Genomic DNA, 22,992 nt, shown 5'->3' on the forward strand with positions numbered 1-22,992 from the left:
CCCCTACTCTCTGTGAATGGTACTCATGGCCATTGATCCGTGGGCTTTGATCAGTGGTTTGTTATCAATGGTCATGAGAATTTGCATATTAGGCACCTGGATAGTGTAGTGGTAAGGCCACACACCTTTACACACACACACACACACACACACACACACACACACACACACACACACACACACCCATGCTAAACCCAAGCCCTTGAATGGCCCGACTACGTCTGCAGATCGGACACAAGCATTTAACTACGTGTTCACTATATCTTGTACTGTGTATATGACAAATAACATTTCTATTAATGATCAAGGAACTGACCTCCCAGCCCACTGTTCCTTCAGTGCAACTAGTTTTAGGCTTTATGCAAATGTACTGTTTAGAAGACTGGGGAAAACTGCAGTCAGCTGAAACTGAAGAAGTCACTTTGATGAGTGACAAAACACTTCTCCCACTGAAAACGCTACGTCGAGATGAACAGAAACAACTTTTCTTTACTTTACTTATCTGGATGACTGAGCATGCATCAAGATGTCATGTTTGCTGATTCTGATTTATTTTCTTTTTAAGAACAGTCACTAAGAGCAAGTACAAACACATTTCTACTTTTCATTGACGAAAAATTTGGTTTCATAATAAAATTAATTATTGAACTTTACAATGTTTCCCAAATGCACTGAGTTACAGGATCTTCTCTCATCCTCATGAGAAATTGCTCTGCTGCTGGAAACAAGTCCAAATAATAATTCACTGAAAATGAGTTGCTGTAGGATTACTCTCAGCTTTCCTGGACATATTTTACCTGAACAAACAAAAGCAGCTGCAGCAGATTTATATAAGAAAAAAAAGATCAGATACGCATTTTCACTATGTTGATAACTTAACATTAATGTATCAATTGCTGCTTTGTGATCAGCTTGTGGCAGCTGAGTGTGTCATGAAATGAGATTTAACAACTTTGGTAACATGAGTAGGTGTTACATAAAAAGTAACACCTACTCAGTAAAGTGTATTTTGGGTTGAGTTACATTATCAGTTTTCTGAAGCCTCTGTCTTCATCTATGGAGAACGGCTGATCACAGATTACCGATGAGAATTCTATAATTTTGCTTTTAGTTGCTTTGGTCTGTTCACTGCTCAAACCAAGGAAAGATAGAAGGGCCACTGGCTTGTAGCCAGCTCTGGCTAGCTTTAGTTTCAGCATATTAGTTCAGAGGTGTCCAACTCCAGGCCTTGAGAGCCAGTGTCCTACAGGTTTTAGATATCACCCTGGGTCAACACACCATCAAAATGATTAGTTCATTACCAGGCCTCTGGAGAACTTCAAGACATGTTGAGGAGTTAATTTAGCCATTTGAATCAGCTGTGATGGATCAAGGACAAGGACAAAACCTGCAAGACACCGGCTCTCGAGGCCTGGAGTTGGCCATCCCTGTATTAGTTTTTAGTTTCTTTAAACTGAGCATGTTCAGCCAGGTGAAGGTATTTTAAGTCTTTCATAAGGTTGTTATTCCAAATGTTTCTTCTGGAGGTTCCCAATGGTCTACTTTTTGCCATACACACATCACAAAATGTTGATCTTGGTATCTTGTTCATGTACAGCGTCAGTGAAGAACTTCTACACTAACAGCATGTGACTGTGACATTATTGTCTTATAACTTGTGAAATTAAAATTTGTGCTTGCATAACGCTAAACATTTAGCGCTAACTAGCTCAGAATTGAAAATGTCTCAGACTGATTCTCTTGTTTTCCATTTCAGACCAATGTGCTGATCCATTTTCTTCCAGTTATCCAATTGAGGGTCATGATTGGCCTGGAGAAATCCCACCTCTCATAAGGTGAGAGGCAGGGTACACTCTGCATAGATCACCAGTCTATCACAAGGCTGGATTCAGTTTTGGTCCCCAGCTGGTCGACCGGTGCATCTCTAGTGACAAGTGAACTGTTAAATATCTACCATAGACAGCATAAAAGATAGATGTAACTTCTTGGTCTGAAACGTGGAGCCAAAGTGGAAATATCTTATTTCTTGCATTCTTTGAAACATCAAGTAAGGGGCCACTTCTCTTTTTACAAAAGGACTCGCAGTTCAAATCTATGGGAAAATGGCTCTGTCCTCCATCACTATGTGACCTCAGCAAACACTTTGCTGATGTGTTTATGCGTTCATTTTCAGCCCATAATAAATAAAACATGAAGTTCATTTTATAAAATGTCACAATTATATGACCCCAGACATGCTCATTGTCTAATGCAGTGGTTCCCAAACTTTTTTTGCTGGGCCCCCCTTGCTTTACAAGAAAAATGTTCGCGCCTCCCCTTCGCGCGCGCACGCACGCACGAACACATCCTCCAACCACACACACCCATATTTTGCTCCATTGCGGTGTATTTCACACCTCAAACATTTAGTAAATAATTAAGCAAATACAAGTAATCTGCAATAAATTACAGGCAGTAAGAAAATAAACTACTAACTCTTTTACGCTACGTCCACACCTACACGGGTATTTTTGAAAACACAGCTGTTTCGTCCACACGTAAACGGCGTTTAGAATCACCGAGAACGGAGTTTTTTTTAAAAAAATCCTTTTTTGCGTTTACGTGTGGACAAGGAATACAGAGTTTGTCACGCAACGTCAAAGGTATGTGCCTTTTTTCACGTCACGCTGTGTGCACGTTATTGTTTACATGAGATTAATTGCAGAATGGCAGATAGAGACGAAATACTGTTACTGTTAATCTGACTATCTGCAGGTTTTACACGCTTACATATAAACACGCAGTTACTGTCCCTCTATTTACAAAGGCAGAGGCCTCACGGTGTAATTATTTTACATGTAGTTGTTTTTTTTTTCCTGTGTAATAATATTCAACATTGCTATCAATACATTTTTCAAAAAATCCCTCTGCAAAATGGGTTCAAAAACATAAACAACTGTTGGATGCTGTTTGTCCGTGATTTGAACCAGGGGAACAAATCGTGGCCGGATCAGCCTGATGTTATTTGTATCCCACTGTAACTTTACTGTATAAAGAGCTAACATCTCCAAAATGTCAGGAGTAGTTAGTCATTACAACAAGTGTTTGTGAACTAAAAATCAAGAATGTGGGATACTGTTTGTCCATTGATTTAAACAGCCCAGCGCTGCTCCCCACGAAGGGAAAACCAATTCTGCAGGGAGACCTACCTCGGCACGTGTGCAGTTGAAACCAAAGGGAAGATATGTTTCACCATATTTTCTAGTCTTTGGCTCAGAATGAAGTTGGTTTGGAAACATATTCAGCTATGCTTCATCTCCTGCTTTGTGTTTGTGTGGGCGCCCGTGCTAGCAGTGTCCAAGCGTTGTTTTTTCCCCCCCCTTTTCATGCCGCGCCCCCCCCCCTGCAATGGCTCTGCGACCCCCTAGGGGGCAGGCCCCACACTTTGGGAAGGTCTGGTCTAATGAACTGTCAATCAAAAATCATTAGATAATGATTAGATATCAATAGATAACAAGCTTGGATGTCTACTTGGTTTCACAGTCGGACTGAAGGGACTTCACCAAACAATGTCACAGTCCATGTTTTATACTGTCTGTGATCTCCTCTAACAGGTAATGGTCTCCATTAATTATGATGCTACAACTTGTTCAAATATATCGAAGATGAGTTTCAAGTTACTTTTTACTGAGTATGCAGAAAACTAGCAAAACAGTCCAACTTGAACAGAGTTTTGTGAGACTTAAGCAGTACTCTAACACTGCTCTGCCCAAAGAGACTGAATAATTATGGTTAAGTGCTCTGTGCACAGATTGAAGACAAAACATAGTAAGTTTTGTTGGAGTCTGAAATTGTGCGAGTGAGACACATTAATCCACCTGTGATGAGTCAGGATTCAGGATCTCCAGCTGTGATGCAGCAAAATTTCCAGTGACAGCTGCGTTACTTTTGGATAGATAATCTTATCAAATCTCAACCCAACACCCAATCCGGGTAGTACTACTAACATAACACTACACAGACACCTGAACTGAAGAGACTGAAAAGAACTGTGAACTATGAAACTTGAGTATGCGGACTGACAAACATGGACTGTTAGAACTCCTTATTGTGAAATGTTAAATTGCTGTTTTGTTCTGGATTTTGTTTATGACATATATACCTGTATACACTGGACATATACTTACATATATACTCTGTAATCATATACTTGTATACACTATATGTGTATCTACACTGGAATGTTTATATAATAGAATCACTGTGATAAGCATCTAATCTACAGGTTCAAATCACAAGACCGACATAATTAGGTCAAATATTAACTTTAATCATATTAATGAAGTTTGTGCCACTTGTTGTATGAGCATATGTGATCAATACTGTCTTAAACGTAGTCATTAGGCTAAACAGGTAACCTTTGACTGTGTTATGGCCAACGGTGACAAGTCCAAACATAGGGTTAAAAAAACTTGGCCCTGCTAAGATGCACCTGAGAGCCTCTCCGCCTGTCTGCGCTGCCAGAAGGTGGTGAACCACCCATCCTTAACCCATATAGTGTCACGATCCAGGGTCTTTTGACCCAGCATTTTGAGTTTTAGTTTATTTTGATGTTTATGGTTTGTTTAAGTTCATAAAGTTATCTAAGTTAATTTGTTTATTAGATTCCCCTTGTGTTTTCAGCCCCCCTGTTAAGTCTCCCTTGTCATTTATGTGTTTCATGTCTGCATGTCTTTTGTGGTCAAGTTCATGTAGTCATGTCTGAGTTTCATTATGGTTCCTATTTTATTTTGAAAGGGGTCCTGTGTTCCTGTGTTATTTTGTTTAGTTTTACACTTCCCCTGTGATGTTGTTATGTTCATTTGTTTCAGCTGTCCCCCCATGTGTTGCCACTTCTCCTGATCACCTCATGTGTGTATTTAAGTCCTCAGTCTTCCTGTGTTCAGTGTCGCGTCCTCCCTCATAGCTGTGTGTGATTTTCCCTGTGTCTCCTTGTGATTTAGTTTCCCCAGTTTAGTTTTGAATTGTTATTTGTGTCTCACCACACCAGCAATAAAGCTGTGTTTTTTGGAGTTTACTTTTTGTTTCAGCGAGTTTGCGTTTGGGTCCTTCTCTTGCCTGCCCATAAAACTGTCAAAGGGACCCAATTAAAAATGATGGATGCTGGGAACAGCGCTCCGAAAGTTACGGAGTAGCACTGTTTGTGCTCTACACCCCGGCGTTCACTATGCTTCCTTGCTGTATTTGTACCATTTTTGCTGTTCATATGGTAAATGGTAAATGGACTGGTTCTTATATAGCGCTTTTCTACTCTTCTGAGCACTCAAAGCGCTTTATACAACAACCATACATACTATTATACACCCATTCACACAAGCACATTTTTCTAACTGCTTTCCTTGCTAACATTCACACACATTCATACTCCGATGGATGCATCGGCGAGCAATTTGGGGTTAGTATCTTGCCCAAAGATATTTGGCATGCAGACAAGGGGAAGCCAGTAATTGAACCACCAACCCTCCAATCAGTAGATGGTAGAGTAGTACCACCTGAGCTACAGCCACCCCAAATGACACTGTTTAATAAAACTCTGTCTTCTAAGAATTATACTCTTTTCCAGAGGATCTTTTTGAGTGACTTGATTTTAATTAGATCTGAAAAGCTGGTCCTCCACAGCGTTGGTGGGATAAGGTTCATATTGGCTTCAAAATTTGCGACCCAACACTTTATGGGGTTGTTTTAATTATTGTTATAACTTTTCTTTTAGCTTTGTGTCAGTTGCTCCTTAGTTTTTACCTAGAGAACATAAGCCCAAAGATCCTAACTTACTCTACATTCTGTAGTAGTGAAGTATACTGTGTTACACATGCAGATATGTTTTTAAAGGAAAACATATTTACCTGAGCTGTGAGATATAAGGCAGACACTGAAGGAAACTCTTCACTTCACTCTCATCATGTGAGCAGCCTGTCAGCTCCACTTCTTTCTTCTCTGGTTGGAGTTTCAGCACTTCCAGGAGGATGGAGGTCTTTCTCTCTGAGAGGTTTATGAACCAGACTGCAGGAGCTGAAAATACTGACTGTAATGATGGAAGGACACTCAGGCCTGTTTCAGGCTCACAGTCCTTCACATGAGAGTACAGATCCAGCAGAAAATCAGACACATAAGAATCATCTATGCATCTCTCATTAAAAGGGAATGTTTGATATCTGCACACTGATGATAACAGCTCCAGTATCTTCTCTCCTGTCTGCTGTTCTCTCTCTGCTGCTGCACAGAACAGATTCCCAAAGAGCCTGACTGCTTCATGAAGATCTGACCTCAGAGGATAAACACTGGAAAAATAAGAAGGAAACATTTAGTGATGATTTGATCTGAGCTGCATAAATACAACCACACACAACTGATGGACTCCATCTTGTCCATGTGTGTCCTGTATATAATGAAAGTCCATTTTAAAGCCATCTTCCATCAGAGCAGCTGAACATTGTTTTTAGACTGTTACTGACTCACAACACAAACATTAATCCTGTGTGTGAAATCACTGCGTACTGAACTGTAACTGTCATTTTATTTAATGTCTGACTTTAGAGAGTAAAACACTAAATATCAACAACATAGAAACACACAGAGTGGAACAACAACAACTACACTTCATATCTTGTACAACAGCAGCTTCACCTGCTGCTCAAATCACACATGTGGAAATCACACATTGACTGAGCAATTAATAAATTAGATTTTAACTAATTTTCTCTTAGAAGTTTGTCAAATTACATTGAAAAGAATAATTTCTGCTCCAGCAGAGTTGTGGAATACAAAGACATAAATGGGTTAGTTAGCTGTGTTGAGCTAAAAGTCAGGTCTTTCGGCAATGTCTGGATTGATCACCATGGTAACAGATGTGAATACACAGCCTGGTTTAGATCAGGTTATGTTCAGAGTTTCAGATTAAAATCAGCTTTAAGTGCCACATTTTCTCTGATTCTGTTATTTCCAGTCTGCTCTGAGTGTGATGTAGAGTCTCTGCTGAATCAGTACGTGTTTTATATACAACCTGTTGATCTATTTAGTCTGACTAACAGCACTGAATGAAAGCCAGCTGTAAGTTATAGCCAGGGGTGCACTTCTTATCTGGTGCGCGTTGTTTATTTTGAAAGCCCATGCGCACCAGCGGACCACTTATGTGCACCTCTGGTTATAGCAGCACAGTCTGTGTGCCACATGGTCACACAAGTTTACATGTATTCAGCTGGTGATGCAGTGTGAAACAGATGTGGAGCCTAATCTGTTGCACATCTGTTTCACACATTAGAACATCCATCAGTCTGTGTTTAGTCCATTTATCACAGAGAAGATCCCACCAATAACATAAACTTCACTTTGATGTGGTGAAAAACTAAAGAGGTTTCCTCGTCTCCTTCATCAGATTGTGTATCAGACCTGAATGTAGCAAGTAACCTTTAATGTTTAAATGGATGAAGGTTAAAGTCTCACAGCTCTAATGTACAGCTGTCAGCTTACAAATAAACTGCAGCACAGAGCGCTCAAACACACAAATATTTATTCATCAGCTCACTTCTTCATTGATTTACATCATCCATTCACACATGAAGTTTTGACCCCACATTGTGACAGCTGTTATCTCTGACTGCAGGTTTAGGTTTCATCAAGCCAGGTAACACAAAGAAAGCCTGGTTATGATGAACCTGCTTCATTGTTCAGCCCTCTGTGCAGCAGCAGATCCTATTCCATCTTAAAGTTTATGTGACATGTTTTTATTAGGGCTGTCAGCTTTAATCACGTTAAGCAGATTAATCGGCCATCACGATTAAGACGAGTAAAATCTTTTACGCAAATACCTCATCTGGAACACAGAATTGACAAACTTCAGACAAACTGCCCAAAATGTGTTGACAGAGACATTTCAGGGATTTTGAGTCATTCCGCGCCCCTGATGGGGTAATTGGTAAAAATTCTAATCACGTTAATCATGATAGCAGATTAATCTGCTTAACGCGATTAATGCTGGGAGCCCTAGTTTTTTATTCTTATGAAACATGATTTCATTATTGTCATACAGACAAAAGACTGTCACGTGTTTCAAAGTGAAAACTGATTGTTTTAATAAGTCAGACAGTGACATTCAAAAACAGCTCAGTTTTTTCATTTTCCATTCAGGGGACTAAAAGCTCTAAAAGTGAGTGTTAAGAACAGCTGAAAAATAATTACAAAAAAGACATATATGTGAAATTAAGGATCAATATGGATAAAACTAATGTGTAAATATAAAACTGATTGTCATGTGAAACTGAGGCAGGCAGGAAAGAGGTGGACCCAAAAGGAGAATTTAAACAGAAAAGAGGAACTTAAAGTGGCAGCTTTTTTGCTGGAAAAAAAAATAGTCCAAAAAACTAGACACACTGACATAGGGCATGGCACTGTCAAAATAAAAACAGGAAATGACATGACACAACACAAGGAACACAGGGGAGGCACAGAGACAAACCTAAACGCTAGAAAATCACAGAACTGCAGAAGAATAACTAAGAAACATGAAAAATAGAAGCCAAAATCATAACAGGAATCAAAACCCAAGAATAAACAAAACCTAACCACGGAGTCGCCCGACTCTGAGCCCTGACACTGATAATACTGAATAATACTGATAATACTCAAACCCTCCACCTTATCATGGTGGAGGGTGTGTCTGTCCCAGGGATCCCATGGGCTATGTTATCGGGAGCACTTTTGCCCCCTGGTAGGCTCTCCCATGGCAAATGAGCTTTAGGTGTGGGACCAGACAAAGAGGGAATCAAAGGTCCCCTATAAGTATACAATCAAGGGAACAGTTCACCCTGTCCGGGACAGGTTAATGGGGCCCACAATGGAGGCAGGCTGGGGGAGAGTGCTGAAGGATAGCGTCTTGTGGCCGGGCCTTAGTCCATGCGGCCCGGCCAGGCACAGCCTGAAAAAGGGACTTGGGCCCATCTTCCTGTAGGCCCACCACCAACAGGATGTGCCGTAGGTGTTGGGTGCTGTGTGTGTTGGGTGGCAACCAGAAGCGGAGGCCTTAGCGGACCAATCCCCGTCTTCCAAGACTAGCAACTGGGACATGGAATGTTGCCTCTGGGGAAGAGAGGAGTTAGTGCGTGAGGTTGAGAGGTACTGGCTAGATATAGTCGGGCTCACCCTAACGCATGGCTTGGGCTCTGGAACCAGCCTCTTGGAGAGGAGCTGGACTCTGTCTCAGTCTGGAGTTGTCCTTGGTGAGAGGTGGCAGGCTTGGGTGGGTATCCTGGTATCCCCTCGGCTTGCTGTCTGTATCTTTTTCCCAGTGGACGAGAGTAACCAGCCTGAGGGTGCTCCACCTGGGGGCTCTGTTATCCTACTGGGAAACTTTAGTGTTCATGTGGGCAATGACAGCAAGACCTGAAGGGGCATGATTGGGAGGAACGGCCTCTCTGTTTTTTGTTGTTGGACTTCTGTGCAAAATCAGTTTGTCCATAACGAACACCATGTTTGAACATAAGGGTGTCCTTAAGTGCACCGTGGCATATCTCCAGACCTGCAACCATGTGTTCTGGTGTTACGTTCCCCTAAAAAGGTCCATGGGATGAGGGGAAGTAACAAAAGGTGTTATACTCCAATAATAACCAAACTAAAAGAGACGGACAAGCCACCTTTTTGAAAAACAAAACAAAACTTAGTTGTTGGTCAAAAAACTGGGACTAGGAGTAACTACGATTAGTGACCAAACACACACTCCTCCCCACAGACCAGGACCAAACACACAGCACACTAGCTGCAACCCAACATGGCTCTCTGGAACTAGAGCTCACCTTTCTCTGGCCTTAAGTACTCATAATTGCTGATGGGAGTCAGCTGTACAAAAAAGATGGCACCTAAGGCAGGAGAGATGGCAGGACACTACCACACAAAGGTAATTTCCGGAGGAGGCCCTGCTAGGGCCGTAACATCTCGACACTCGGGTGAAGAGAGGGGCTGAGCAGTCAACTGATCACCACCTGGTGGTGAGTTGGATCATGTGGCAGGGGAGGATATTGGGCAGACCTGGTGCACCTAAACATATAGTGAGGGTGCACTGGGAATGCCAGGCAGAGGCCCTGCTCCGCAAGATCTTCAATACACCCTTCCGGCAGAGCTTCAACACCATTCCGAGTAAGACTGAGGACATACAAATATTCAGCACCTCCATTGCCAAAGCCGCTGCACTGAGCTGCGGCCGCAAGGTTGGGTTGTACCTGTCGTGGTGGTAACTGCCTAAACCAAATTCTGGACACCAGTGCTGAAGGAAGCCACCAGGCTGAAGAAGGAGTCCTATCAGGCTTGGTTAGCGTGTGGGACTTCGGAGGCAGCTGATAGGCACCAACAGGCCAAGCGGAACGGCATGCATGGGCAGTGGCTGAAGCAAAAACTCTTGTGTGGGAGGACGTCAGAGAGGATTGTTGGACTGTTTCAAAGAGATTATGGCAAACTGTCAGGAAACTCAGGAGGGAAAAGCAGTGCTCTACCTAAAGTGTGTATAGTGCGGGTGGAGTGCTACTAACTTCGACTGAGAATATTGTCTGACAGTGGAAAGAATACTTCGAGGACCTCCTTAATCCCACTGGCCCATGGAGGAAGCAGAGCCTGGGGATGAGGGGGATGACTCATCTATCTCCGGTGGTGAGGTCATTGAGGCAGTTAAATAACTCCTTGGTGGCAGGGTCCCTGGGGTGGATGAGGTTTGCCCTGAGTTCTTGAGGGCTCTGGATGTTGTAAAGCTGTCTTGTTGACACGCCTCTGCAATGTGCGTGGAGATCAGGGGCAGTACCACTGGACTGGCAGGCCGTGTTGGTGGTTCCCATCTTTAAGACGGGGGACCAGAGGGTGTGTTCCAACTGTAGGGGGACTACACTCCCCAGCCTCTCCGGTACAGTCTATGCCAGGGTGCTGGAAAGGAGATTCCATCTGTTAGACAAACCTCAGATACAGGAGGCTCAATTCAACACAATGGAACACTGGAACACTGGAACACGAGGACAGGTCTTGTTCATGAGTGATGGAAGAAGGGAGTAGGAGATCAACAGACGGATTGGTGCTGTAGCTGCAGTGATGCAGACGCTGTACCAGTCTGCCATGTGCAGAGAGAGCAGAGTGTAAAAGCAAAGCTTTCAATTTACCGGTCGATCTACGTCCCTACCCTGGTCTTGGGCTGTGGGTAGTTACCAAAACAAGCTTCCTCCGGAGGGTGGCTGGCCTCTCCCTTAGAGATAAGGGGAGAAGTACAGCCATTTGGGAGGGGCTCAGAGTAGAGCCGCTGCTCCTCCTTGCAAGGAGCCAGTTGAGGTGGTTCAGGCATCTGACAAGGATGCTGGGTGAGGCGTTCCAGGCATGTCCCACCGTAAGGAGGCCCCGGGGTAGACCCAGGACACGCTGGCGAGATTATATCTCTCGGCTGGCCTAGGAATGCCTTGGTGTTCCCCCGGACAAGCTGGAGGAGGTGCCTGGGTAGAGGGAGGTCTGGGCTTCTCTGCTTAGACTGCTGCTCCCGCAAAAATTTTACAATTAAATTATAATTCATAGAACATAAAATACTTACACTGTTGATTTCAGGGAGCATCTCATTTTATACAGACTTAATTATGTAAAGTTCAAATTTTTGATTTTTGTTGATTTACCGCAGCAGTGAATGAATGAAAAATATGAAAAAAACTGTCATAACTTTCTTGGTTTAAGATGTTATCTGTTCTGATGCAGTGTGAATTGTATGAAGTAAAATTCATTTACCTGAGTTGTGAGATATAAGGCAGACATTCAAGGAAACTCCTCACTTCACTCTCTTCATGTGAGCAGCCTGTCAGTTCCACTTGTTTCTTCTCTGGTTGGAGTTTCAGCACTTCCAGGAGGATGGAGGTCTTTCTCTCTGAGAGCTTTATGGACCAGACTGAAGGAGTTGACTGGAAAACTGACAGTAATACGCGAAGGACACTCAAGCCTGTTTTAGTCTCATAAGAGTACAGGTCCATGAGGAAGTCACACCACTTTTGTTTAAGAGGACTATTTTTGTATCTGCACACTGATGATAACAGCTCCAGTATCTTCTCTCCTGTCTGCTGTTCTCTCTCTGCTGCTGCACAGAACAGATTCACAAAGAACCTTGTTGTGTCTTCATCTGATGTATTAGTATCAACACTGGAACAATAAGAAGGAAATATTTAGTGATAATTTGATCTGAGCTACATTAAAACAACCACACACTACTAATGGATGAAATGCTAATTCCACTCATTGAAACACAAATCACTTTATCATGTCTGTGTGTTTAATCTGGATGTTTGGTTGCTATTGTTTCTGTCTCTCTTCAGTAAAATGAAACTATGATAAAAAATTACAGACTGTTTTATTTCTTTGTAAGTCAGAAAACTTAGAACTTTACTTAAGGAGCTCTTTGGAACTGAACCTGACTGGACGCTGACCTGTATACTAAAACGAAATGACAACAAACCAGAGGAAAGTTGAACTTGATGAATGAACTAAAGAAAAAACTCACGTCCCAGAGACACTTTCCTGCATTATCATGTGACAGCTTTTGTCACTTAAATATGAACATTATGTTTGTGCTGTTTACACTTGTCTGTGAAATATTCCCTATTATTTATCAAAAGTTAATATTCACATCAAAAGTTTAAGACCACACCTCCAAAAAAACCTGTATCCCCGACAAACAGAAATCAAAGGCTGTAAAACAGCCTGTACATTTTAAGCGTTGTTTTTTTAATAAATTGCATGGTCAAAAAATGTTTTCTCTCTCCCATTTCTTCTTGTTGCATGTCTACTTGGAGCCTTGTTAAGATCCAACCATGCAAAAAATTATTTTCTGCCATTTTTCCAAGTGGTCTTAAACTTTTGATCAGGACTGCATTTTCCAATATTTACTGAGTAAGTAATTAATTTAGATTTTGATCAATTTGCTGTTAGAAGTGCTGCTGGAAGATTAAAAAAAATAAAAAATTAAGTTAATATATTTTTTAAAACTATATCAAGTTTTGTTTATAATGTGCTCTGCTGGACGGAAAAATAATGTTTGCAGCAGAGTGGTGTCATACAATGAGCTTTATGAGTTAGTGTTGCAGAGTGTAGCATGGTGGAAAAGAATGGAGAGAATCCTCCACTAAACATTTGGGTTGCCATTACTTTTTTTATTTTTATTTTTTTTACATGCTTTGGGGTCTGTGGCTGTATCCCAATTCAGGGTCTGCAGCCTTAAACTACGCAGCCTTAACAGTCCACAAGGGCCGCGTACTCAAAGACCGCTAAGGCCGGAAGTGCGAGGCTTCTGAAATGGGACGGTCTAGCCTCCGTCACGCTGCCCATGTTGCCTAGCAACCGTGATACCAACCGCTGGAAACGTTTCATACAACATTGTTTGACAGAAATGAAAGAGAAAATCTTTTGTTCATTTGTTTGTTTGTTTTTATATGATTGTGTGATAAGTATCTGAGGCTGAGACCACGGGACTGTGTAAACATGATTGTTGGGCTTCATTTCTGAAACGGAACAGTCATTTTATTATATTAATCATAATAGTTATTACAGCAGTGAACTTGAACTCTGTGCCCAATACTGAGCTTCAGTAAAGATTCAAGTTGCAGTTATTTATATTTCCTGTCACCTTAAATCTTCACCCAAAGATTTACTCAAAGATATATATAGACGTATTATATATAAGAGACAAATATTGTTCTTTTATTATGTTGGCATTACTAAATTTGGCTCAGTGCTTACACATATGTATAAAAAGAAAATGTACGAGCTGTGAAAACTGTGTCTGATAGAATGAAGAGTAGACTGATATATTAAATGTTCCTTTATTGGGTGAGAAAATCAGACCATGTCATAACTGCTTTAAGTCATACAGAATAGATATCAGAGCCTTAAACAGGCTGACTTCTGCTAAATGGGTCAAACTGGGCAGAAAGTATACAAACACATAACATCCTTATAGAATATGATGTAACACTATAGATCAACTTACCTCAGAATATATAAAGAATATAAACAATTACAGCAATATGATGCAACAAACACAGCAGTGCTACTAATGCCGGGCTCACACTGTGTGATTTTTGGCCGATTTTGAGCCGATTTTTGAGTCGTGCGACTGTTTTGGCGATCGGCCCGATTTTGGCCTTCATCGTGCGTCGTGCATCGTGTAGTATACGTGGGGTAACGAGAAGCGATTAACACCTCACGACCAGCTCCCGATCATCAATCGCTTGGTCGTGAGGATTTCAAACCTGTTTGAAATCCTCGTGACCGTCGTGAGGATGTCACCGCAGTTTCTCACACTGCGCACGCGCAAACACAAATGTCAGCGAAAAAGACTGCGCAGCACGGCAGTGCAGCGTGTGATCTGGACACAAGCGATGGAGGCACTTGTAGAACTTTGGAAAGCTCATCCGAGCCTTTTCGATGTGGCCTCACAAAATTATCACGACCACAACAACCGTGAAAATAGTTGGATAGACATTGCTGCTCAATCACAGCTGCCTGATCAATGTTTTTCATTAGCAATTTAGCAAAGTTGATGGCGGTGGTGTGCGTGTCTGTGTGAGTGAAAGACAGAGAGGGAGAGCGAACGACAGAATTTCTGTTATAACCTTCATTTTATGGACGCACAGTGTGAGCACTCGGGTCGCATCAGAGCATCGGGTCGTATAGTGTGAGACCCTGCATCGTGACCTACGAACTTCTAACCCCTGCGAGTCAATCGTACAGTTTGAGCAGGAGCTGAATCGCGCGACTGACAAAATTGCACAGTGTGAGCCCGGCATAATCCAAAATACTCAAAGCTTCATAGAACTGAAACAAACATTTATTTTTAGGTCCATTCTGCTGCTGATACATACTTTAGGTTTCTGAATATTAAACTTGTTGCTGCCTTTCATAGTGTTTAACTTGAAGGCCCCGAGTACTTTCTCCCACACTGAAAACACTGGGATGATAAAATTATTTGAGCATTACCTAATAAGACTGATTCAGGACAGACAATTAGTTATTTTAAACTTTTCTAGAGGTCCTTCACAAACAGGGAACAGTCTGTCTATTCTCTCCATCTGTCAGCTGCTGTTCACAAAAGATAAGACTGTGTTGATAGCTGTAGATGGAAAATGTTTTAAGGTCCTTTAATTCCGTTTTTTTATTTATTGCATTAAGTTGCTACATATGAAGAGATATAGTCACTTGTGGTGATGAAGTTATCATGCAACATTGATGCAAAATGGCTTCACTGCCTGTACAGGGTTTTTTTTTCCTGCAGTCTAAAATTGTTCAAGTGTGACACTTTAATCCACCTCTGAGTCAGTATTCAGGATCTCCAGCTTTGATGCACCAAAATTTCCAGCCTACTTAGAAGTGATAGCTGCATTAATTCTGGACTGATAATCTTATGAGATCTCCATACAATACATTATCCGGGTAATACTACTAACAATAACACTATACAGACACCTGAAGTGAGAAGACTGAAATGTTGTGAAATTTCAATATTGTTAAACTGCTGTTTATGGGGTTGTTTCAATAATTGTTTTAAGTTTTCTTTTAGTTGTGTGTCAGTTGCTCCTTAGTTGATACCTAGAGAACATAACCCCAAAGATCCTAACTTACTCTACACTCTGTAGTAGTGAAGTATACTGTGTTACACATGCAGATATGTTTTTAAAGGAAAACATATTTACCTGAGCTGTGAGATATAAGGCAGACACTGCAGGAAACTCCTCACTTCACTCTCTTCATGTGAGCAGCCTGTCAGCTCCACCTGTTTCTTCTCTGGTTGGAGTTTCAGCACTTCCAGGAGGATGGAGGTCTTTCTCTCTGAGAGGTTTATGAACCAGACTGCAGGAGCTGAAAATACTGACTGTAATGATGGAAGGACACTCAGGCCTGTTTTAGTTTCACAATCCTTCACATGGGAGAACAGATCCAACAGGAAATCACAGTCTGCACAGGAGCATCTCTCATTAAAAGGGAACGTTCCATGTCTGCACACTGATATTAACAGCTCCAGTATCTTCTCTTCTGGTTGCTGTTCTTGCTCTGCTTCTTCCCATGTCAAATCCGTTTGACTTGAGAGTAAAAATGAAGGAGAGAAACTGGAAGGAAAATCGAGTTGCATTACAGAAATGTCCATTATAATTTATATAAAACTGTTACATTTCAACATTATTTCATGCAGGGATGTCCTGGTTCATCCCAGAGATTTGGATGTGCAAAGATGCAGTAACAAACTGTTGAAGATAAACATGACAACTTGGACCTGTTACATTACCGGCTGTGAGTGAGAATGAGAGATGCATTTAGTGGAATTTTGTTGATTGACCTACCAATAACAATTTTTTTGCTGATTCCCATTTTCCCAACTGTACCTGACATCATGTAAAACTAAAACATTCCCCCTCCAAAAAAGACATTAAGAGGCAAAACTGTGTGCCATAATCAGGGTTAGTGCTGGCATTTTTTTTTCTTGGCACAACACCCAAACAACTGCAATTGTCCATAAGTGTTGTTTGCAGTACTTCAACATCTAGCTAGCCATACTAAAAATGAAAACAGTCACCTTATAAAACCTCTGCTTACATCTTGTTGAATTTAGTTCAAAGACCTGTGAATCTCAGAAAAGCAGCAGCCCAGATCAGCTGATCACATCACTTCTACACTAAGAAACAACACTAAGAAAATCTACTGGAGCTCTAAATAAAAATTATTCTGAGATGTGATTTTTTTCCCCATCCTGAACCACTACAACTGATTTTCAGGTCCCACTCCCCCCATGCTGAATATCACTTTAACCTCTTCCCCACTCATTTCTGTTAATAGGCAAAGTTGAATCACTACTTCAACTTTTAATAAAGTATTTTTTTTTAAACAAATATCTGTACTTCTATTTAAATACATAATTTCTAAACTTTTGCCACCTCTTCTTGTAGCTGACTCCAAGCTCTGGCTAGTGTTAGCTTTAGCCACTTACCTTTTCCTACCTTCTATGAACTAGATATGTTTAGCTGGATCAAGGTGTGCTGACTGCCCATTTCATGGTCCTTGGTTGCTGACCCAGTGTTTTGGTTTATGAAATTTTAAGTTATGTTGCTGTTAAATATCTGTTAGTCTGCTACTGAATATTTTCTGTTAAATTCTTATTTCAATTTTTTTTAAACGTTTTATGCATTTCCTTTTTCTTAGTCTTGATTTCTTTGTTCCAGTTTGTGTCTCAGTTTGCTTTTCATTCCCCCATCCTGTTATGTCAACTCTTCTGTGCTAAGATATTGTGTCTGTCTTTACATTTAGTTCTGGTTCTCACTGCTCATTTTTATTTTGGATAGTTACTTGTCTCCAGTGTCTTGTGTTTAGTCTCACTGTGCTTGACTGTGATTACCTGTGTCATGCCATACCAGCTGCTCACTTCCCCCAATTGCCCTCTTGTATATAAACTTAGCAAAAAAGGTAAGGACATTTGTGTTTGGTCAGTTATATATTTGTTCTCACAATACTTCTTAGTAATAAATTCTGCTGTTGCTGTTGCTGTTGCTGGCCAAATGAAGGTTTCTGAAGCATTGAAGCTTGTATTGAAAAACAGTTCATTACTCGAAGCGTTTCAACACAGTCATCTATGGTAACATCTGGTGGCCAAAAATATGAAAAACTGCTTGAATCTACAACCTTTAATGAACTGCTTCATTATGATTTCCCACTCTACAGAGCTGAATTGACAGCTTCTGTTTTATGACAGTTCTGTCTGGTATCGGGCTGATATGGTGAATAAGGCTTCCTTGTTTAAACATGTACCACAGAGTGTTCTCATTTTGTTTATGACTTCTTGATGTGTTTTTACTACTAGAAATAACAAAAACTATATATATGTAACAATGTACAACACAATCTTATAATAAGTTAGGAGTATGTTTGCTGCCTCCATGTGATTATGTAATTAACCAGTGGACAGGTACGTTTATAACTTCTATAATTATAAATATAATAATATCTTGTATTTCTTATGTACTTTTTAGAGTACATAAGAAATACAAGATATTGTATAATTACATCAGCAATTCGAATTGCTGATGTACTGGTTTTTATTTAGAAATAGGCAGAGCTTCCTCTTTTCCTGGCTTCATGTCTCTAATTGTGTCACACACAGGTTCGCCATCTCTCACACAAAATTACCAAAACACAGCACAAATCCCACCATTCAATTCCTTATAAACCATTGAATCGGGTACTGAAGCAGTGATGTGCCAAATGAAGTTCAGAAATCGTTGATCACATGATTCTGTTCAGCTGAAGCAAGCCTCAGCACAGTGTTTCTGAAGCACTGTGTTAGTTTTTTTGACCCATGGGCAGGAGCTATAGTTTCAAACAGGCCATTACCAGCTGTTGGAAAGTCTGTGTGTTTGCTCTTAAATGGTGCCACACTTGTAAAGAAAATGTATTTGTGTAGTGAGCAGCAGAGTTAAGTATGTGTGTTGGAGTCAAGAAAAAATCTCATTCTGCTACTGACTCTTGTTTGGAGCTTCTGGTTCATCCAGTGCTGACATGCAGGTGCCCAAATCTATTGTAATGTACAACACAGAAGAGCATCTTTTCTTTTTTGTGGTAAATTGCTGTTAAAGTTAATAGCTAAATGTTAAAACAAAATCAGAATTTTATAATATACTAAGCTTTGATTAATTTACCTAGTTTACATCACAACACTATATGTAGAGTATATCATGTAAAGTACAATCATTTACCTGAGCTGTGAGATATAGGGCAGACACTGAAGGAAACTCAGTACTTCACTCTCTTTATGTAAGCAGCCTGTCAGCTCCACTTGTTTCTTCTCTGGTTGGAGTTTCAGCACTTCCAGGAGGATGGAGGTCTTTCTCTCTGACAGGTTTATGGACCAGACTGCAGGAGCTGACTGGGAAATTGACTGTAATGATGGAAGGACACTCAAGCCTGTTTTAATCTCATAGTCCTTCACGTGGGAGTACAGATCAAGCAGTAAATCACACCATATCTCTTTAAGAGGGTATCCTTTGTATCTGCACACTGATGATAACAGCTCCAGTATCTTCTCTCCTGCCTGCTGATCTCTTTCTGCTGCTGCACAGATCAGATTTCCCAAGAATCTGATTTCCTCTGAAGGTTCTGATAACTGAGAAACGAATCTGAAATCATAAAGATTCTAAATATAATACATAATATTTTTGAAGGCATACAATAATTTGGTTGAGCAGCTTAACTTAAATAGATATCCAACATATTTACCTGAGCTGTGAGATATAAGGCAGACACTGCAGGAAACTCCTCACTTCACTCTCTTCATGTGAGAAGCCTGTCAGCTTCACTTGTTTCTTCTCTGGTTGGAGTTTCAGCACTTCCAGGAGGATGGAGGTCTTTCTCTCTGAGAGGTTTATGGACCAGACTGCAGGAGCAGACTGGAAAAATGGCCTCAAACCCTGAAAGTCACCTAAAACCTCTTTGCTATGCACATATTGAAACAAATCAAGAAAGATGTTGTCTAAGTCAGTTTTAACAGGAAACAATGGGAGGAGCATCTTCACTACATTGTAGAAGTTTGGTCCATCATGAAGTGCTGCTTTCAGGCATAAATCTATGAACAGCCTCTTCTGCTCCCTCTCCAGTGTCCCATTGTATTTCTCCTGGCTCCATGAAACTGGACCTCTGAAGCTGAATAAGAGAATTTCACATGTACAAATACATTTGTGTTAATCTTAATCTTAAAAAAAAATAATACAATTTACAGCAGGGAAGAGACACAGGGTCCGTGCCATGCTGTAGTACAAATAGGTAACCACAACATTTATGATGGATATTTTGTGCAGAATGTCAGTGCTTGTACAAACCGAATTCTAATAACGCTATGATGCTGTGTGACATATAAATACAAACAGAGTAAAATGATTTGCGAATCTCATGAAGCGGTATTTTGGTCATCATACACAGCAAATCCAGCATGTCCAAATTAACACTGTCAGATTTGATTTCAACACTTTTAAAGTGTCTATATGGGTCCACACCAGAGAGTGTTAATTTAACTCTTTTTGGAGAGTTGGTATGTTAACTCTGATTTAGTGTTAAACACCAAATCTGTCTGGAGTTGATAATTTAACACTTGGTGTTAAGAGTTTATATATTAACTCTCAAAGAGTATTTTAGTTTAACTACGTAAGAGTTATCTTCTAATTAATTCTAAAAAGCGGGAATTTTACTGTTCTGAACTTCTAGAAATTTCTTTTGGAAATAAACATTTACTAAAAAGACGCAATGGTTTTTGAAAAACATTTATTCTGAACTGTGCACCACAATTTCAAAACATTTTCTAAAGATGTAACAGTGTACATGTTCTCACTTTCATTAGAATTTCGTTTATCAAAAGGTCTGACATAGGTGAGCTGGTAAATGCAAATAACAGCATTCTCATCACTTATTTCAATAAATACAAAATACAATATGCATGTCCTTCATTCATCACTTTGTGGAACTTCAACGCACTTCTGCTCTCCCCCATATTCCATCTTCACAAGCATATCCTATGTGGAGATTGAATAAAAATTAGTTGACACTAATTAATGGCACAAATCAATTGAAGCACAGTAAAAAAAAAAAAAAAGGAATCCTTTTTGAGCCATTACTTGTGTAAAGTATTTTCCCAAAAGACAAGGACACAGACAACAGGTAATACTGAACTAAATGTAAAACCTCAACCTTTTTCATTTTTACCTAAACCGTGTGCACAAAACTCTGGAGGAATCTAAGTGCTAACGTAGAACTCAGTCGGGACATCTGCTACTGCTGTTTGCTCGTTTTTTATGGGAGATCGTTTTCAGGCTTCAAGTAGCACCATTATATCAACATTTCACATTCTAGACATTGTTTTAAGTGTATTTGACCAAGAAATTTGACTGAAAATTCACATGCAAGCTTTTTTTCAAGGCTGTGGTATTTCCCCGCAAACAATACCTTTCAGCTAGCTAAAACAGCGAGCGGTGCTATCAGCGAGCAACACGGCTAATGCCTTTCACACAGCTTTGTCTCAACTCCAAAGAGCCACAGAAGTAAAAGCTAATAACAATAATTGAAACAATCTTTGAAAACATGACTTACCAAGCATGGCAAACAACTCAAATATGTAGAGCAAAATGTTCTGAAACGGCTTCACTTCAGCTTCGATTGGAGCCGTGCTGGGGGCGGAGTCTGTGAATTTACTCTATTAGTGTCATAGCCCCTGTAGGAGTTCAGAGTTAAGAGGTCAAGAGTTAATGTTTCCATTGTAACACCTCCAGATTTGAAATAGAAACACTCATTTTTAACACTCGATTTTAACTACTATCATTTTACACCTCAGAGTTACATTAAAAGAATGTGACTCTACTTAGAGTAAAATTAACTCTAAGACTACTAACACCAAAACATTTAACACTTTTGAATTTGCTGTAGAACATTAAAAAAACATATCAAATGTTGAAAATGAATTTGATGGGAGCAAAATGTCTCCAAAAAGTTGTGATGAGGCCATGTTTACCACTCTGTAGCACCCTCCTTTAATCAACAATCACTAAAAACCTGGAATCTGAGGAGTGTGGTCCCAGTCCTGCCTGATAGAGGATTCAAGCTACTCAGTTCTGTGTGTACTTTGTTATATTTTTTTATTTTGTCATGTGTCAACTGGTGAAAGGTCTGTACTGCCAGCAGGCCAGTTCACCACCTGAACTATTCTACTATGATGCAGTATCTGGTTTAGCATTATCTGACTGAAATATGTAGGGCCTTCCCTATAAAAGGTCATTGTCTTTAGTTTAAAGGCATATGTTGCTCTAAAACCTGTTTATACGTTTTAGTAGTGATGATGCCTTTCTGTTTGAGCAAGCTGCAGATTCCATGCAGCTCTATATGGCAGAGATGCAGGCTTTTGAATAGAGGACTAAGTACTTTAGTCCAGAGGATGAGGGTCCAAATTTTCTAGAGAAGACAGCAATGTTTCTGGAGCAGTGTTTCATGTTCTCATATGTCTTCTTTACACGATCTTATATGAGCTTTAACATGTGGAGTTAAACCCGATATCATGGTAAAGTGTGTAATAGACATGGCGTTCCACAGTGGCAATTTCACATTTTCCCTCTCCAAAGTGTGAAGTGGGCACACATGCAGAAGTCCCAGTACCAGCAGGGGGAAATAATATATTAAACAATATTTCTATTTATACCTTATATATCATCTTATTTTTGTCGGTCACAATATATTAAATATAACTTATTTTTAAATCATACATGTTAAAGTCAGACATTCTTTTAGATTACTGCTCCTTACTGTCTCACTCACTCCCCCTCCCATCCTTCTCTCTCACATCAACACACAGTCTCTGAGGCCATCTTGTAGCTTAAACAAGCCACTCCATATGAAATGTCAGTGAGATGCCTGTTATTAGAATCATTTCATAGATGATATTTTCTTTTTCATTATATTGGTTAAATTTAGACCTAATTATATTTTTATTTTAATGTATTTTAATTAAGCGTGGTTAAATATCAGTAAAACCATGTATAAATTATGATTTTGTGTTTAACAATTACAAAATACTTAATACAATTTCTCTAATTCAGAATCATGTATAATGATGGGCTGGTGACACATTCCTTTTCATTTCGAATTTCTGCAACCAGTTTCACACACACAGGTCCTTATCGGCCAAGGCTGAAACTTTTTTTTCCCTGTCCTGTCTGGCAGTGCAGCAATCACAATTGTTGTCTGAAGCCTAAAAAATGTCAAGCAGATTTATTTTCACTACTGAAGCATTACAACATTTGCTATAATGGTCCACTTGGTAGTCATATTTTATTAGAACTTTACTAGGATTTTTTTATTTTGAGTTATTACAACCATAATGGACAAGACAGGGGGATGGAAAAGAAAAACAAGAAAGAAATACTGGGGAGAAAATTAATA

The 22,992-nt window shown here is 40.1% G+C and overlaps 1 protein-coding gene across 3 annotated transcripts in view; it reads right to left on the reverse strand.

Moving 5' to 3' along the window:
• Positions 1-22,992, reverse strand: part of LOC146491475 (uncharacterized) — a 66,466-nt gene that overhangs the window by 27,906 nt on the left and 15,568 nt on the right. For all 3 annotated transcript variants that reach the window (XM_085152444.1, XM_085152442.1, XM_085152443.1), the window contains 5 exons: positions 19,294-19,716; positions 18,774-19,193; positions 15,726-16,139; positions 11,776-12,180; positions 5,883-6,317 (listed from right to left, as the gene is read on the reverse strand). In XM_085152444.1, the coding sequence (XP_085008570.1) occupies positions 5,883-6,317; positions 11,776-12,180; positions 15,726-16,139; positions 18,774-19,193; positions 19,294-19,716 (2,097 nt within the window). The remainder of the gene's footprint in view (positions 1-5,882; positions 6,318-11,775; positions 12,181-15,725; positions 16,140-18,773; positions 19,194-19,293; positions 19,717-22,992) is intronic.

The sequence above is a fragment of the Neolamprologus multifasciatus genome, chromosome 23 (assembly GCF_963576455.1).
Source record: "Neolamprologus multifasciatus chromosome 23, fNeoMul1.2, whole genome shotgun sequence".
Classification (NCBI taxonomy): Eukaryota; Metazoa; Chordata; class Actinopteri; order Cichliformes; family Cichlidae; genus Neolamprologus; species Neolamprologus multifasciatus.